The sequence below is a fragment of the Psittacula echo genome (genome assembly GCF_963264785.1).
Source record: "Psittacula echo genome assembly, chromosome: Z".
NCBI classification, from domain to species: Eukaryota; Metazoa; Chordata; class Aves; order Psittaciformes; family Psittacidae; genus Psittacula; species Psittacula echo.
The window spans coordinates 21,704,395-21,721,471 of NC_137742.1; the positions used below are offsets into that span (position 1 = coordinate 21,704,395).

General features: G+C 37.7%; 1 protein-coding gene across 7 annotated transcripts in view; it reads right to left on the reverse strand.

Annotated features, from left to right (window-relative positions):
• PDE4D (phosphodiesterase 4D) overlaps positions 1-17,077 on the reverse strand; it is a gene marked incomplete at its 5' end in the record, with an annotated part of 509,165 nt that overhangs the window by 113,309 nt on the left and 378,779 nt on the right. For all 7 annotated transcript variants that reach the window (XM_080636843.1, XM_080636841.1, XM_080636842.1 and 4 more), the window contains one exon: positions 13,403-13,594. In XM_080636843.1, the coding sequence (XP_080492969.1) occupies positions 13,403-13,594 (192 nt within the window). The remainder of the gene's footprint in view (positions 1-13,402; positions 13,595-17,077) is intronic.

Sequence of the window (17,077 nt, forward strand, 5' to 3'; positions counted from 1 at the left end):
CTTTCTAGAATTATAAGCATCTGTCAGTGGCAAACACTCTTAATGCTCAGCATATGACACAAATGCACATAGAATTCATCAGCGCTTCAAATTCGCAGGCAATTGCTACAACATAGTTATTAACTGTCGAAGTGCAGATTGACAAAACCATGAAAACAGGACGATCCTTAGAATCTCTTCTGGGCTTCCTTATGCGAGGTGGTACTTTCTTGCTCTTCTTACTCAGTGCTCTTGTTTGCCACCCCTTGAATGCTGAGGCACTTGTAAGAGGCAACAAGTACATGTTTCTGTGCTTTCTGCTCTGGCATTTGGGTTTTTTTCTTTTCTATAAAATAGCATGACCCCACTCCTTTAATGTTCAAACTTCATTCTACTTGAGCTCTTGCTGGACTGCATTTCATTGAAGAATGCTGATAAAATAGCGTAGCTTGTTATTTTTTAGAGGAAACATTATGAAATACTAATTTAATGTACTGAAATCAACCAAGGATTTAATTTTCACTTTTCAAATGCCCCTTATTGTCAAGATCAACATTTCCAGAAATTATCATTATTTTCGTGAAAGTGTGATACTGAAAGCACAGATATCCAGAGCTTTCACGAAGCAGTTTAGCATGCAGCAGACCCACTTGAACAGAAAAGCAATTGCATAACGTGGTGAGTAATCTTTAATCCACATTGGGTCAGAAAATCTGAAGAGTGCTCAAAAAGGGTGCAGACGTGTCTAAAGTGTATGTGTTATTTTTTTGTACAGAAGAGCAGAAATGTAGGATTCAATCAAAATGCCACTAATTGACAGTGTATTGCAGTGTAGTAAACACTACAACGTAATAATGCCCTGTTTTATTTTCAGATGATAAAGAAGCTGACAGACGATTCTGTCTGGATCCTGGACAGACAGGATAGTGCCACACATCTATATGATGAAGAAGCAAGAGGGCGTGTAAACCCTGTGCAATATATCACAAACTTCTAAATGTAGTCAGAGCTGTTAACCTTTAAGGTTAGAAGAAATGATTCATAATGTTAAGACTAACTAGAATGCTTGGGACACTTGTTTATATCTTCATTTTTCAAAGGAAAGACAGATTTGAAAGCAGACTAATTTTCACATGGCCCCAAAATTTTAAATTATCAAATTCCACCATCACCAAAAAAGGCTGCTAAAGTACACAACAGTCCACCTGAGATGAGTCACTGTTACATAAAACACAGGCTAAATTGTCGTTAGCAGACCAAGGATTATATAATGCATTGCAAGTTATTTACCACATTAAAATGGTGAAGCCTGGCCACTTCAAATTTTCTGGGTTTTTCTTGCTAACCTTTCCTATAGAACATGTGTGAACTCACCCCACAGAACCTGTGATGGTCCCCACCCTGGAGAAGAGATCAAAGCGCTATGCTAAGTCACAAGTTAGATGAACATGTTCAGCTGTCTGTTGCCAAATAAAAAGTATAAAAATCCTGCTTCCTTTCCGCAAGACTGGCATTAGTTTGATTCTTCTAGCCCAATTACAGTAACTAATTAACTTTGCCACCACTTAAAGGGAATTTAGAGATTTAAGCATGGACCAACAGAGAAGCCCACAGAACGATTAAAACAAGGATAGACAGGGTAATTGCATAACACTTATTTCTTAATTAAGTTGGCATAATTTAATATAATCATCTAATAAGTGGAGTTCTAGAGAGATATTCTGTAGACCTGCTAGGATACAGTTAAAAAAGAGAGGATATTTTTTTTCTTGTGGTCAGAAAAAGTCAAGATATCCATTAAGGAGAAGTGAGTCCCAGACCTTAGACATCACTAAAATGTTGAGTCTGCACTTGTCAATGTAGGGCTTTGCAGGTAAGCTACTGAATAAGATTTGTCTTTCTAAATGCCACAGTAAACTCACATAGAGACTTTCTAGACATGTAAAGAATACCAAGTGGACACATATTGCAGATGGGTGACTTAAACAGGATAAATAAGAGCTCGGTCTAAACAGAAGGGGGAAATTGCACAAAACATATTTACACCAATTTGACACATATTTCCTCATGGACAAGATGCAGACAAAATAGGATTCCTAGTTAAATTTGATACAATTTTTTATAACATAAATTATAAGATTAGTGGAAAAAAATGTTGATGCTTTGTACCAGTTTAATACATGATAAAATTGGTTTGCACACTCCTTCATTTGAATGAAAATCTCACATATCTCCCCAGGATAAGTATTGGCTGAGGATGCTGGCCAGGCTTTAAATCAAACTGGCATAGTCTGTGTTGGATTCTCTGGCTACAAAGTTGGGAGATAGTCTATCTGAAAGAAAGTCTTACACCTGGGTAAACACAATCCAAGAGTGCAGCACAGGCTGGGATCTACCCAGCTGGGGAGCAGCTCTATGGAAAGGGACCTGTGGCTTCTGGTGGACAATAAGGTCAATACAAGCGAACAGTGTGCTGTTGTGACAAAGAAAGCCAACAGGATGCTGGTTTATATCAACAAGAGGATCACCAGCAGAGGTAGATGTCATTATCCCACACTACTCTGCACTTGTCAGGTCATACCTGGAATACTGTGTTCAGTTTTGGCCCCTGCTATACAAAATAGGTGTGGACAGGCTGGAGAGGGTTGAGATGAGGGCCACTGAGATGATGCAAGGACTGGGAAGCCTGCCTTATGAGGACAAGCTGAGAGAAGTGGGTTTGTTCAGCCTTGAGAAAAGAAGGCTCAGAGGAGACCTTATCACCATGTTTCAGTATTTAAAGGGTGTCTACAAAGAAGATGGGGGCTCCCTTTTTACAGGGAGCCACATGGAAAAGATGAGGAGTAATGGGTATAAGTTACTCCTGGGGAGATTCCAGTTGGATACTAGAGGAAAATTTTTCACAGTGAGAACAATCAACCTCAGGAACAATCTCCCCGGGGATGTGGTGGGTTCACCAGCATCGAACACTGTTAAGATTCAGCTGCGCAAGATGCTGAGCCATGTCGTCTAGACCATGCTTTTGCCAAGAAAGGTTGAATCAGATCATCATTAAAGCCCTTCTAACATGGTACTCTATGATTCTATGACAAAACTGCCAAATTACTTTGAAAAGCCCTAGGGAACAGTGACTGTTTGGAATCCCTGAACTGTGCTGTACAGTAAGAAATAAGGCTTTTGTCACATTGTCACAAGAATTAACTCCATTTTTGCAGAGTTGTATTTGGGCATTTTTTTAATTTTTTTTTTTTTTTAATGTAGAAATATAGCAAACATAAAAGCAAGGTAAAATCCATCTGAAGATGAAGATTAAAGTAGTCTCCTATTTGAATCATAAAATCTATTGCAGCTTCCTTTTCAGTGTAAACATCTAAATTTGGATTAAACACGACATCCACTCATTTCTGTATACAAGGCTGGCTTACCACCCAATAACATACTACAAATACAGCTTAGATAAGACATGTGTTTTGCTTGCACATATGCTGGAACACAAATATGCCATGCAAAAACACAAATGGAGAAGGAGAGTGAGGTGATCATTTACACTAGTTGCTTGTTTGGGGTATTTTGCTGTTTTTGATGTTTGTTGTTTTTTTGTCCTGCCTCAAAAACATTTTATAGGTGAAGCCAAATAAACACACAATAAATATATGAATTAGGTGTGCTGAAAATATGTGCACTGCTCAGATTCAGATTTTAGCAGGAATGAAATCTGCTTCAAACTGCACTCTAACAAGAGTATTGGAAACATCATATAATGATACTATTCAGCAGAAGCTGTGTCCTAAGGACGGCAAGCAGGAGGGGTGGCTGGCTGCTTCATACAGCTTACACTTCATCATTATCATCCACATATGCAGAATCCAAATGGACTGGTTCACAATATTAGGAGTCAGAAATTGCTGTGCTTCAAGTTAGTTTATTCTGCAGGAAGAGTGCTTAAGTCATGTCATCTCAATTTCCAAAGACTTCAAAACCAATTTTCTAGCCCTGATATGTGATAGTTCAAGCCTGGCTCCAAGAGCTAAGGCTGACTGGGGGCAAGCGGCGCCTCTTAATGTTGTGCCCACATTATAGGGTGTGACAGAAAACAGAAACTGGCTTACAGCTTTGCCCAGATAGGCACTGGGTTCTCGGTTGTTTGCATCTCATTGAAAAGCTGACTGCCATTTGGGGGATGATAAGGCATCTAAAGGAGGGAGTGGGGACTGTGGCACTGTGAGCAGGCTGGGATTTATGGTTGAGAGAGCAAGCAATTGAAATTGTTGTTCGAGTCATGAGCTACAGAGGAGGGGGCTGTTTTTCCCAGAGCATTTCTTTATTTCTGAGAACATGTACCTTAAAGGATTTTTACAAAGAGCTACTTGAAACCACTTGTTCTATCACATGGTAGACAGAAATTAGAAGCTGAATAAAGTAGCGTCTTTATTCAGCATCTAAGCTATTGTCTTAGTGTTCCTGAACACCACATTCTTCTCTTCCTGGTTCTTCTAAACAGCAAAGAGTTTTCCCTAATTAGTCAAAAGTATGTCTGTAATATTGGAAGTTCTGGAGAGTTCAATCTCCTTACTTTCAATTGAGCTTAACCAGATGGAAGAGGATTGGCTCAGGAAAGCTACAGTCCCTGGTAAGTCCATTATTATAGACACAAGAGAGGCTGGTTATTGTCTTCCTTGGACTACCTAAGCAAGTTAGACTTAGGAAGACACAGCAAAGGGGGAAAAAAAACATTTCTCCAGCACAAATCTTACTAGCAGTCCTATGATAAGAGATCAAAAAGACAGCTCAAAACAAGTGTGGATTACTATACATAGCTAATGCACACCAAGATCCTCTCTGTACTAATGTACCTGGAGCTTTCCAGCTATAATGGCTATTTTGTACAAAAAAGTACTTTATTTTTTCGTGCCACCTTTTCAGCATCTCATTTCCTGGACACACACTTTATTAGGTTTGAAAGAAGCCTTTGAACACTTAAAGTCTGCTCTGCTGAAGCTACCTGTGTTAGATTATCCAGATTACAATATTCCTTCTGTTTGAAATGCATTAGCACTCAAGGTGAGGTGCTTTCAAGACTTGGAAAGACAGAATGATCATAACCGTTGCAGACTAAAGGATGTGAAATGAACAGTGAATACCAAGGGTTTGCTATTGATTTTTAAATCAGTATTTTCAATTTTAATCCAGGCAGTATTCAGAGGTATTATCTGATTACCTGTGTACCTTGCTGTGCATCACCAGTATCTTATCACAGTGCCTGTGCTTTTTGAGCAAACTAGAAACAAGATATTTTGCTGGGTGACAAGGGCAGCTAACTGTCTTGATGATGGTGATCTGAACCAAGACCCATTGAATCCAGAAACTTCATTCAGGATTGCTGCATGGGCTAGAATCAGAATCAGCTGACTAACTCAAGGAATGGGAAGTATTGCTATTTTTCCATATTCCCTATAAATATGCTATAGGAACACTATCAGGCTTTTTCTATCTCCCATGACAGTATCACAGCACCTTTGGAAGGGCTCAAGTAAGATCAAGACCTCTTGTGACAGACCTAGGTACTTCCCAGCTCAGCAAGCTCAAATGCTTTCCAGAGACTGAACTTACACATCTAACATGGATAATCTCCCTGAGGAAAGATAGGATGCCAACAGCATGTGCAAAATATAGAAACACAGGACAACTCAAGAAATCATCTGTATTGTATTGCCCCAAACAATCACCAAGCTTCAATTCTTTAATCCTACTATAACGTAGCAGACAATTTAGATGACAGAATAATAGGGGACAACTCTGAGCAACTGGCCTGCATTAGGTCTGACAGAATTCAGTCCTAAAGAAAAACAGAGTATGGATTGGCCAGAGTGTTACTCTGGTGTAGGTGGTTTTCCTTCTAAGATTAGGCAGCCTGACTGTGGGCCACTGCGACAATGGCAAGGGAAAAGAATCTACTGCAGTGTAGAGGCTTGGTTTGTGCATTGAAGGAAGGGCTAGGTTAAGCTAGAGGATGTAGGACTTTGAACCAGACAAGAGCTTAACTCAGTCAGAAGAGTCCAGGACAATTTAGCAGTGCCATTGTTGGACTTTTCATACAACATGAGTCATTATTTAACTCTAAGCAAGTCTGTAAAACAAACAAGCATCAGTGACTAAGGAATAGGTCTGTCTTCTGCTCAGCTTAGAGAATATTAGTGAGTGGGTGTGCACACATGACTGGAAACAATCAAGTTAGTGCAGCTTAATGAGCTACTATTAATCAGTTTTGACTGCATTAGCTGACACGTATAAACTCTTAGCTTGTTCCAAGTGAATATAAAATGTATTACCTTGAACTACTTTTAAGCAGCAGACACTTGGTTGCTTGCATTTCCTTGCCCCATATGCTTAAATGCTGAGAACTGATGTGATTGTATTATTTCTGAAGAATAAGAACACATAACTTTCCATGTGAATCTCATACTCATGCAGGTTGAAAGATTTCCTCTCTTTCAAATGAGAGCAGAGCTGCTGAGGACAGCTCCTATGCAAGTTAACTTCCCAGCCCAAGTGAGCTTGCTGTCAGCTAGCCACAGAAAGATTGTCTCAGCTTCAACATTTAGAAAAAAGGGTCCAATAACAAAATCCAAAGATGCCTAAATGTATATAAAAATAAACAAGAAGACTCCAAGAAAAACAAGGCAAACCCATCAGAATTTTGGATTGTCCATTTTCAAGAGGATGAACTCTACAGCTAACACAGCATAAGTGACATTGCAAGCATACAGAGCATTGTTTGTGCCCTGAAGGGTGAAGGGACTAATGTTCTTTGGAGTTACGAAATAAATTCAGCTTGTGCATGCAGGTAATCACTGACCTGGAAACAGTCTAACAGGCATCCCCAAAAACATTCAAGTCCCTCTTTACAAAGTTCCCTTTCTCCAAACTGCTCTCATCCTTCAGTATTGTGTGCACACACATGCGCACTTATCCTCCCTTCTCTCCGCTACAGATCTGTGTAGCAAGCCCAGAGATGAACGGTGTGTGATGTAGCTGAAATTCCAGCTAAGAAACGGTTTTCACATCATGTTTTTAATAAGATGCCACCATTGACTGAAGAGGTTTAGGAATTCAGTTCGCTCTGTTTAGCACAGGAGCAGTAACTTGCCATTTCATTTCCAACAGCCATTATTTCCAGAAGAGGAGGAAAAATAGCCTGACACATTAAAAGTGTTTGAAGGGGAAGTGATGTGCTTAACAATTGAGAGTTATATTTGGAAAATTATTATGTTTCAGCATTTGGACATAAAGCCAATAACTATACTGTATTGTCTGAACATAGATTAAATCAATTTGCATTTCATTAAAAAAAATCCTGACTCAATTCAATAATAAAAAGGCATATTAGAACACCTCAGAATTTCCTGAGTTAAAAAGCAGATCAAAAGAAGCCTTCTCAATCCAAAAATGTTCTCTTTTTGTTTATAGCACAACAGCTTTCCTGATCAACAAATGAAGTTAGTGCAAACTTAGTATATTTAAATTTAAGAAACTGGGTATTACTGAAGTCTTTGTTTTGTATTCCATTTGTAAAACATCCCAAGGAATTGGAAAGGACACAGTGGTCTTTTTTAAAAATGTTTATAACTTAAAAAGAATTGTAAGGAACTTAGCAATTACTTAGCTTAGTTTAAGCAGCAACCTGGAGATCTATTCAATTTAAAATCACAGAATCAGAGAATCCCAAGAGTTGGAAGGGATCTCAAAATATCTTAATAGCAAAAAAGCAACACCTAATGAAGCAAAATACTTTTTTCTAAAGCCATGTAAGTACATTTCTTTCCATAGACAAATACATGTTTCAAGAAATTTAATACTTTTTTTTTTTTCATAAAAAAATTGTTTCTAAGCTGAAACCCACATAGAAAATGCTTCTTCAAAGATTTTTTTTTAAAGCAGGTAGACTTCGAAGTTCAAATCACAGAATCATAGAATAGTTAGGGTTGGAAAGGACATTAAGATCATCTAGTTCCAAACCCCCTGCCATGGGCAGGGGTGCCTCACATTAGACCATGTTGCCCAAGGCTCTGTCTGACCTGGCCTTGAACACTGAATAGTTCTTTTCATCCAGTAATATCTGTGATATGCAATATCACAGATTCTGAGAAATCATCAGGAATATCAACAGCAGTTTATCTAGAAAGAAAGGCAATTGTTTCTATTTTTTTTAACAGAGGTCCAAATTACTCTGCCTAGTAATTGCACATCTTTTCTGCTCTCCTAGAGTCTTGATCAGAACCCTTCAGAGAAAAGGGTTTTTGCTCTGTAACTTCAGATGAACACAGCATTTTACTAATAAATCAAGATTTTTCTGGCTCAGAAAGGATAAACTATCATTAGTAATTTGGCTTCCTGTAGTGGATGAGAAAACATACCTTCATTTCATGATGGTATATTAAAGGCTCAGGTGAACCTTGTTAACTGTCCAGGCTTGCCATTTTTGCCTGGAGTACATTTTGAAGTACATTTTGCTTATGAATCTGATCCAGATTGAATAGAATACAATTTTTTAAAAAGCTGAGCAGACCATTGAGGACTGGGAAACATTTGAGCTAGTTAACCTCAAAAATTCTCTTCTCTAGCAGCCCTTCCTCATGCCAGCTAAAGGGGTACTTCAGCTTCAGGTTGGTATCAGACCTGCCAGTCACTGATAAGTTAGGGAGCTCTCTACCTTGGAATTTCCCTTTAAGGTAATTTTGCAGCCAGAGTAATTCCATTACTTTGAAAAATTACAGATTATTTCATTTTGGAAAAAAAAAAAAAGCAAAAAACAAAAAACCCCACAAATTATAAATCCCACAATTATTTCTCCAGCCATTGAAGAAGGGGATAATTCATCCTGACAAAACCAGCCAAATCTCTGTATGTCAGTATCTATGTTTATCAAACTACAGAGGCTCTTTCCATTTCAACGTAAACCACATTTGGGTTTTATTATTCAACGAGATTATGTTTGTTTGTTTGTTTGTTTGTTTAATGTGGAGCCAAAGTTTACAGGTACATTCAGATACAGTCTACAGAGCAGCACATCCTCTAGGAGAAGGCAGGAAAATACTGTATTTACTGGGGGAAAATCCTAGAGTAAATTGCATTCTCTTGACTTTTCTTCTACCATGGACAGCAGAAGAGGGATGCTGCTACCTGCAAGAGGTATTGGCAGAACAGCAGTAGGTTGGCGAGTCTGGGAAATGGGAGTACTGGTGGCCATTTGGCTATTTTGCCGATCACCCGGCCAATGACACTTCAGTCAATGTTCTCTAGTGGGCTCTGGTGCTTAAAATATAAAAGCAAGGTTTAATAGAAATTACCAGATTTTGTGTAATGATATTAATTAAAACTTATAGTGGTATTTCATCAGACTGAAGAAACAGTGCTGAGCCTCTCTGAAGCCCATAAGACTTTCCACACTACCTACTTTTTCACGGAGTGAGGTTCAGTTGGCCAAATCCTAGGAAGACCAGGATGTTACATCTGAGCTGTGTTCTGTGGCCTTGTAGAAATGGGGAAAGGGTAGACTTCCCAAACCTTTTTTCCTTATGTACATTCAGAAGACCTACTGGAGCTCAGACGGACTGCTGTACTCGGATTGTTTTGGTCCTCTGGTCTGGTCTGCTACACTCTTGTCTGCTTCTTCAGGATCACAGGGGGACTAACATGGTTTTCTCCCTTTACAGTGGCAGTTAAAACATGCCCCAGGTAGTGAACTGCTTATTGGCTTCCTTCTAGTGTTCATGAGATTGCTAATGGTCTCATTGAAGAATCCATTCTTAACCTGGTTAGAGACCTGGGTTTTGCTAAAACAGAGATTCTCTGCTAATTCAATCTCCTGCTCCATTAATCAGGGCAGAGATCCCTTAGCAAGAAAGGCGTAAAAAGTGTTACCACTTCTGCTTCTGTATGCATTTGCAAGTTCTGAGAAGCAATAGGACTTCAAGCAGGTGAGTATTACATAATCAGGCCTCCACTGCAAGACATCCAAAAAGCTCCCTGCTTTACTGATGTCTTCAAATGTAGACCTGACAATTCTTCCAACACAGCGGTGATGATTTTGCTCATCTTTCAGCTGGCTTCTGCTCCCTTTGTTGAAACAGTGCTGTTAGGGACTTCAAAGTTTCTATTCTTTATTCTCCTTCCCTTTAAACTTATTTTCCTGTCTCTCATCACAGATCCTGCCCTGTAATGCCTTATAGTGGCTTACGCATCCTCACTGTCTCACTCATTCACTTCTTTTTCTCTTGCACATCCTCATCTCTCTGCTGGAAACCCATAGTCGCGCTTCACACACATCTGTGCCATCCTGCCTTGGACCTTGCATCTTACTGTCTAAATCACCTGCCTCTCTGGTTCACAGCCTTGAATCTCCTCATATCGTCTCCGTGTCCTGCTTTTTGTCCACTAGGACTGTACTATTGATTCCAAGAAATATTTTTTTTTAAAAAAAAGCTACTGATCCCACTCCTTAATTTGTTTTTCTTTTCTTACTATATGTCTGCTTCTTCTGCCTCTTCTAATGCCATAACTGCACTCACATTTGTCCAACTAATCTCTTCTCGTCTCAGTGGCCTTGCATTCACCTTTTTATTCTTTCCAATAGCTAATCTGGCTCCTCACTTTAAAATATACTTAGTATCTCTGATTTTTAAAAACTTTTGACCTCCCTCTTCTCTGCCTTTGTTCCTGCTACTTTCCATCTCAGCTCACTGAACGAAAATCCCTTTGATTGCTCCGTAAGGTTTACTACATTGGGCACAGGGACTCATGCTGTACCTTTGCCAGGGGATAGTATCTAACTGTATTAGTTTCTTGGTTATTATCTTATGCTTCAACTTGTTGTTTGTGGTAGAGCCCATCTTCTCATCTTGGGTTCACACAGAACTGAGCACGACTGTGTTCCTTTCCTTGGCTGGAGCTGAGCAAATAATAAATAATGACACAATGATGAGTTTGGTACTTTGGCACTGCCATCCGCTGGCTGTCTTTTATCACAACATTCTGCATTTGACTAAACTTGAAGTTTCGTTTTTGTTTCATCTGCTGCTACTGAAGCGGAATGTATTACTGTAAATGTCAGAAAATCATCATGTTATATTCCTTACAAATACAAGATGCATGCCTTCTGCTTTCTGTTTTGCTTTGCAAAGTGAAATATAGAGGTTGGTAACTCAAACACTAAAGAATGAAGGAATTCTAAGTTAAACTGTTATGTAATATTAATTCACTTGCATTATCTGGATGATGTGTATGTTTTATAATATTTTTTAGCTCATGCTCAAGCAACATGCAATACTGAAAATTAACCATGTAGGGAATAGGCTATAAAGAAATAGAATAATTTGTCAGTAATCTAAAATCTGTGTGATACTTGCCCTGACAATTTTCCAGCCTCTGTGCCATTTAGGAATGTCCTGAACCAGAGTGGCTTCTCTATTTTAATAATTTTCAGTGGGTTTCCTTTCTATGAGCATATCCAGTTTCTCCTTAAAGCCATATATAAAAAACTTCATGGTATTTTTTTTTCTTGCTATTTTATCTTTTTAAACTTTTCCCTCTTTCATTCCTTGGTTTTCTTTACTTCATTTCTGTGATATAATCAAGCTTATTATAATTAGGCTTACTGATATATGATTAATATTCCATTGTTAAACCAACTTGCCTCTTACATTTCCTAATGTGCTCTCATCCTAAGCAGTAGCAGGAATACTTTCTCTTCTTAGAAGAACAGCTCCTTTGTGACAGGAGACTGTGAAAACTTACCCAGACATAAGGAATAAAATGTTATACGCAGATGTGTTTTAAGAAAAAACTCAAAGGAAGAATAGACACAAATATCCAAAGGAAGAAGTGTGCTTAGTGTTTCAGTAATTCAATTGTTTATCCAATTTACTGCCATGTGCTGAAATATTACCCAGAATTCTAGGAAATGCAGAAGTGGATTATGAGTTCAAGGATGGAGCACTAATTGAATTCTTAATTGAAATGACTCATCTAAGCAACACAATGACCTGGATTGTCCCCCTGAAGGTAAGAATTTTTCCAAATGGTATCCTGGCACAGGTGCCACACTAAAAGTTTCACTGTGGTCCTTCCAAAAGAAAGGCTATTTGTCAGTGGAGAATTTTCTGGAAGGGGGTCACTATTTCCAAATAAAATACATTTTTATTTATGACAAAGCAAGATGGATTGCCTGTTTTCTTACTCATTTTGTATGAACCAAAATCAGTCACACTGGGCACAAAGCTTAAAAAGTTCTTCAGTCTACGTGCTTAACTGAGGTATGGACCTTACACAAAACCTCTGTAAAGGCACGAACTTTCTCATCTTGACACTTACATAGAAAGACAGCTATAATTAGATGTTCTTATCAACATTTCTAAAAATTATATGTAAGCTGAAAATAGGAGTGTTCATATATAATGACTGCAAATTAAATATCAGGTGAAATTTCACTCATTATTATGAAAACCTTTTTCCCTTGTTGTTTGTACTCTTATTTTTTAAAGAACACATTGATTTGGTGTTGCCTCATTAAAAAACAGCTTTTAAGTTAATACTGGATTTTTAATGTTTTAGACCTCCTTACCCCTTAGGGGACTGTTACAAGCGTGGTCCTTTATTTTAGTGATTTATAATTGAATCATAAACTCCTACTTGGCACTGAAATTTGGAGCAGATAAGGCAAACAAACAAATCAGTTCTTCTTAATTTCTACTATTTAGAAGCATCTAAAAGCCATCATCTAACATGTTTCTTCATGTCTTACAAATAAACAGAGATTTGCAATTGACTTCCACTACCCATGCAACTTGGGGTACACATGTACTTGAAAAATACTATCCACCAGCAGAAAATACACACAACAGAGAAGAACAGTCAGAAAGAATAACTTTCCTTTTGTTAAAATTTTGCCTTTTACTTAAAAGGGTATGTGAAGTAATCTTTGCTTCTCCTGAATTTATTAATTTCTGTCAACTGGTAAATCTTTTCTCCAAAAACATGAAAATACCTGGTGGAAATAAATTTGGAATTGTTTTCTAAGAACATTAAGAAGCAGAAATTGAGTTTATATCAGTTCTCTTGAAAAGAACTTACTAGCCAGGAAATCAGAGTTCTCCTTAGTGTTTGTATACAATAGGATTGACTGTTTTCACTATTCTGTCAAAGCTAATAAAGTGCATAAACACACCAAGTACACCCTCATGATATCCTTACTTTCAGAAAACTGCAAAACCAAGTAAAAGCTCTAGTAAAGAAATAAACAAGCAATTATCCATTACTTCAATAGCATAAGTGATTAGTCTTTGATTTTTAAAGGAAATTTCTTGTGGCTGGAAAAATCACATGACAGGATAAAACATAGGCTAAAAGTATTTTGTAATGTACTTACATATCACTGGCAATGGAGGAGTTCCTGGACATGGACTTTGGAGACAGGTCATAGTCACTGTCTGACCGGTAAAGGAAAGACTCCCTGCGTTGACTGTGGACAAAATTTGCCTGAAGAATTAGCCCTGATCCAGGGCTTGTCATGGGATCCAAGGGACTTCGTCCCGATGACGTACCATTGTCTACATCAAAACTGCAAAAAAAAAGAATAAAAAGATTAATGCCATTGACATAAGATTTTGAAAGTAATAAAAACTTTTCTGACAATTTTATCATTAGGTAATTGCTTCTTGATAATAATGGGTAAATAAAGACCTGGTCAAGTCCACGGTTAAACCAAAATACACTTTAAAATTGCTGACAACCAAAAAGAACAACTTTGAAGGAAAATAATTTTTTTAGAGAAAAATCACTATTAGGAGTACAGGAAACATTATGCTTCTCTGCATGTAGAGATCTGTGAGCTCTGCACTTGAGGGAACATGAAGTTTCATTGTTTTCTTCCTTGGGCCCCAAGTCTCTTGAGCTGGACCCTCCTTGTCCTGTCTCCCACTGTTGAGGCAATTAAGGGCTCTTTTGTGATTGAGTATCTGACCCTAATATTTCATTAGTACCCAAATATTTCAAGAACTTATTTTGTCTTATCCCAATAAATGAAACTCTGGGGTGGGACTAAGATGTACGTGTGTGTTTGGGCATGTCCGCATATATTATAGTTGCTATTTTACAAAAATGTAGAAGAAAAGAATTCTTTGCTCACTGCCAAACAGCACAACTCCTGTGCCCATTCATGCCTTTGAACTAGGCAGTTTAGATCCAGCACTTCTAGTTTGTGTTTGGTATTAAGAGAGGTAAACAGGCTTATCATTCTGAGAGAACACTGCTGTCATGAGAGGCAAGGGGAGAGAAAGAAAGAGAAGGAGAGAGAAGATGCTCTTTCATGTAGTCTGTAATGTTTCCACAAATGGCTTTTTAAAATCAGTGTAAAGACCTTGAATGGGAGTTTACAATCAATTAGAAACTAGCATAGGGCTGGCTGTGCTGAGAGCATGTGCTCATGGCAACCCATGTTGCTTAGCAGCCCGAGAGCCGCATTTCGTACCATATGGAGTCTTTTTGGAGCATGTGGCTCTGGTTTTAGACTTCATGTGTTGTGGTATGCAATCCCAGAGGTTACAAATGTGTGGATTAGCAAAGTTATGTCTCCATCTGGTGGGATGGAGCACATTTTATCCAGCCAGAAGCAGAAGATTATTTCTGTTTCCCTAGTTGGTTGTGTCTCTATAAAACCAAAGATCAGTTTAGCTTTACAGCACAGTAGGAAAGATGTGCATGAGATCTTGGCTTCTAATTATTTGGGCTTATTTGCCATACTAATGGGAACTTAACTGCTACAGCATTTAGGAATGAGGAATGAATAGAGCATCTTTTACATTATTTTTTAAACATAGGTCAGTGTTAGCATCATAGAAAGCATACATTGAACTCATCTAAAGTACTCATTTTGAAACCAGTGTTTTTGTGAAGAATACCCACTGGTTTTCAGTTATATCTAATGACAGCAGAAGAGAAAATATGTAGCACTTGTCAGCTGTTGATTAGACTTCAGCCTGGTGCAGGAGTCACAGCAGGTACGTGCTGATTTCCACATGAGCTTGTTTCTTTGTGTTATCTACCAGTGACCCAAGGTTGCAGTGAGGTTGAGGCTTTATGTTTTACTGATAGCCTTTTTTACTTTGTTAAATGAACCAATCAAAGAAACACTTATTGCTTATTTTGACAGAGATGTACATTGCCTGGCACAGAATGGACCTTGGTTTCATGTTTTATTCCATTGTTTCATTGTTACTTTGTACATATTCCTGAAACTGCAATCTTTCTGCTGTCTCAGATGATATAATTCATTATGTATTCACTTTTCACAGTCTGAATGTAGAAAAGCAAACTTTTTCTTTTTTAACTGTTTAGAAAATTGAATTGAAAAGAAATCAACCAAGCTTAGCAATTTAATCCTATTTTCACTGTAGTTTCCAGAAAAATTCACTGTCAGCAAATCCTAACACATACACTTCTTCCCAAATTTGATTTCTTTTGATTATGCCTAAACATTTTTTCTGTGTCCTCAAATGTGCTACTACATGACATGATCTATCTCAAACTACCAAAGCTAATCCATAAGACATCAAATGAGAGTTCTGCCACAGCCTGTGGGGTGATCTCGGACAACACAAAGTTCATCTTTGCCTTTCATTTTCCCTATTCATTGCATCCTTGTGATCATTGTGAGATCTGCTCACAAAAAAAAACCCCAAAAAACAACAAAACAACAAACAAAACCACAACACCAAACCATACTGGAAATGGCATGATAGCATGAATACTACTAAAACATCCTTGCAGCTTCTGCTTTTAATAACCATATTGCCATTACTACTAGCATGGCTACTATTATCCGCTAGCAATCAGTATCTTTTGAGTTTGAATGCCTGACTATTCCAGGAGCACAAAATACTCACAATATCAATGAAGGGTTTGCAACATCTGTGAGCTTATTGTATCAAATTTTCCTGACACTTCTATTTCATTGCCTAATTATTTCTTTTTTCTTTAAACAGTTGTGAGAATACTCAGGCTTCTAAACAATACACAGTTTGTATGTTTTGTTTTTCTATTGAATGCAGCTCTTTCATGCAATTTTAGGTAAAACAGAAGAGGATTGTTTAGTCCTGTGCTCAATAAGACTAACTTCTGCAATGCCAGTATCACTTCAAACATATATAAAGTACTCTGAAACGTAAAGTACTCTAAACCAAAAATTAAAATTGGAAGATAAATAAGTGAAGGTACATGTAAGTCTGTAGTACAACAGGAAAATTTTGAATAAGGAGTAACTAAAGATTTCTTTTAAATTAGACTTAATTATTCACCTGATCATAAGGTACTTTATTGGATTAAAGAAACACATGGTTTTGTTTGCAGATTTGTTTTATTTTCTTCACCCACCCTTTGTGGACATGATATGAATATCTTATGATCAGTGTTATTTCTTCCAGTCAGAACCTAAGGCTTCTATGAATACTATCACTGTCAGATTATAAAATAATGACTTTTTCTTTTTTTTTACTTGAAAGTCTGTTAGCTGAAACTGCAGTTTCATCAGCTAGAAGAGTCCCTGTGATTTGCATCACCAAATAACTACAGGTATGTGCGAGACGTGCACATCGCTGCCGTGACAGAAACTTTATCCTGTGGTACTGATTGTGTCCACTAGATGGGTGTAGAAAGTAACGAAAAAGATTCAAATAGCTACTAGGACTTGGCTCATACTGCTCAACGAGAATGTCTTTTATGTAAATATGTATCAAGAAAAAAAAAAGTTCAGTTCTACAGTCAAAGGGGGATTGTGAATACGGCACTGGTTTGCCAGAAACGTATGTTTATATTATAATGTTTCTAAAATGTTACAGCAGTTAAGTATCTTGTTTAGCTCTTACTTTCTGAGAACATTGCCAGCATTTTTACTTAGAAAAATCTAGTAGAAATCTAAATGAATAACGTGTTATCGCACTGAAAAGCAAATAAATTGTTTCTTTGGCTGAATCTTTTTTGCAAGAAATGGAACTGCTGAGCAGACTGCATCAAATGAACAGAGGATCAAAATGGGGAATTGTTCTTT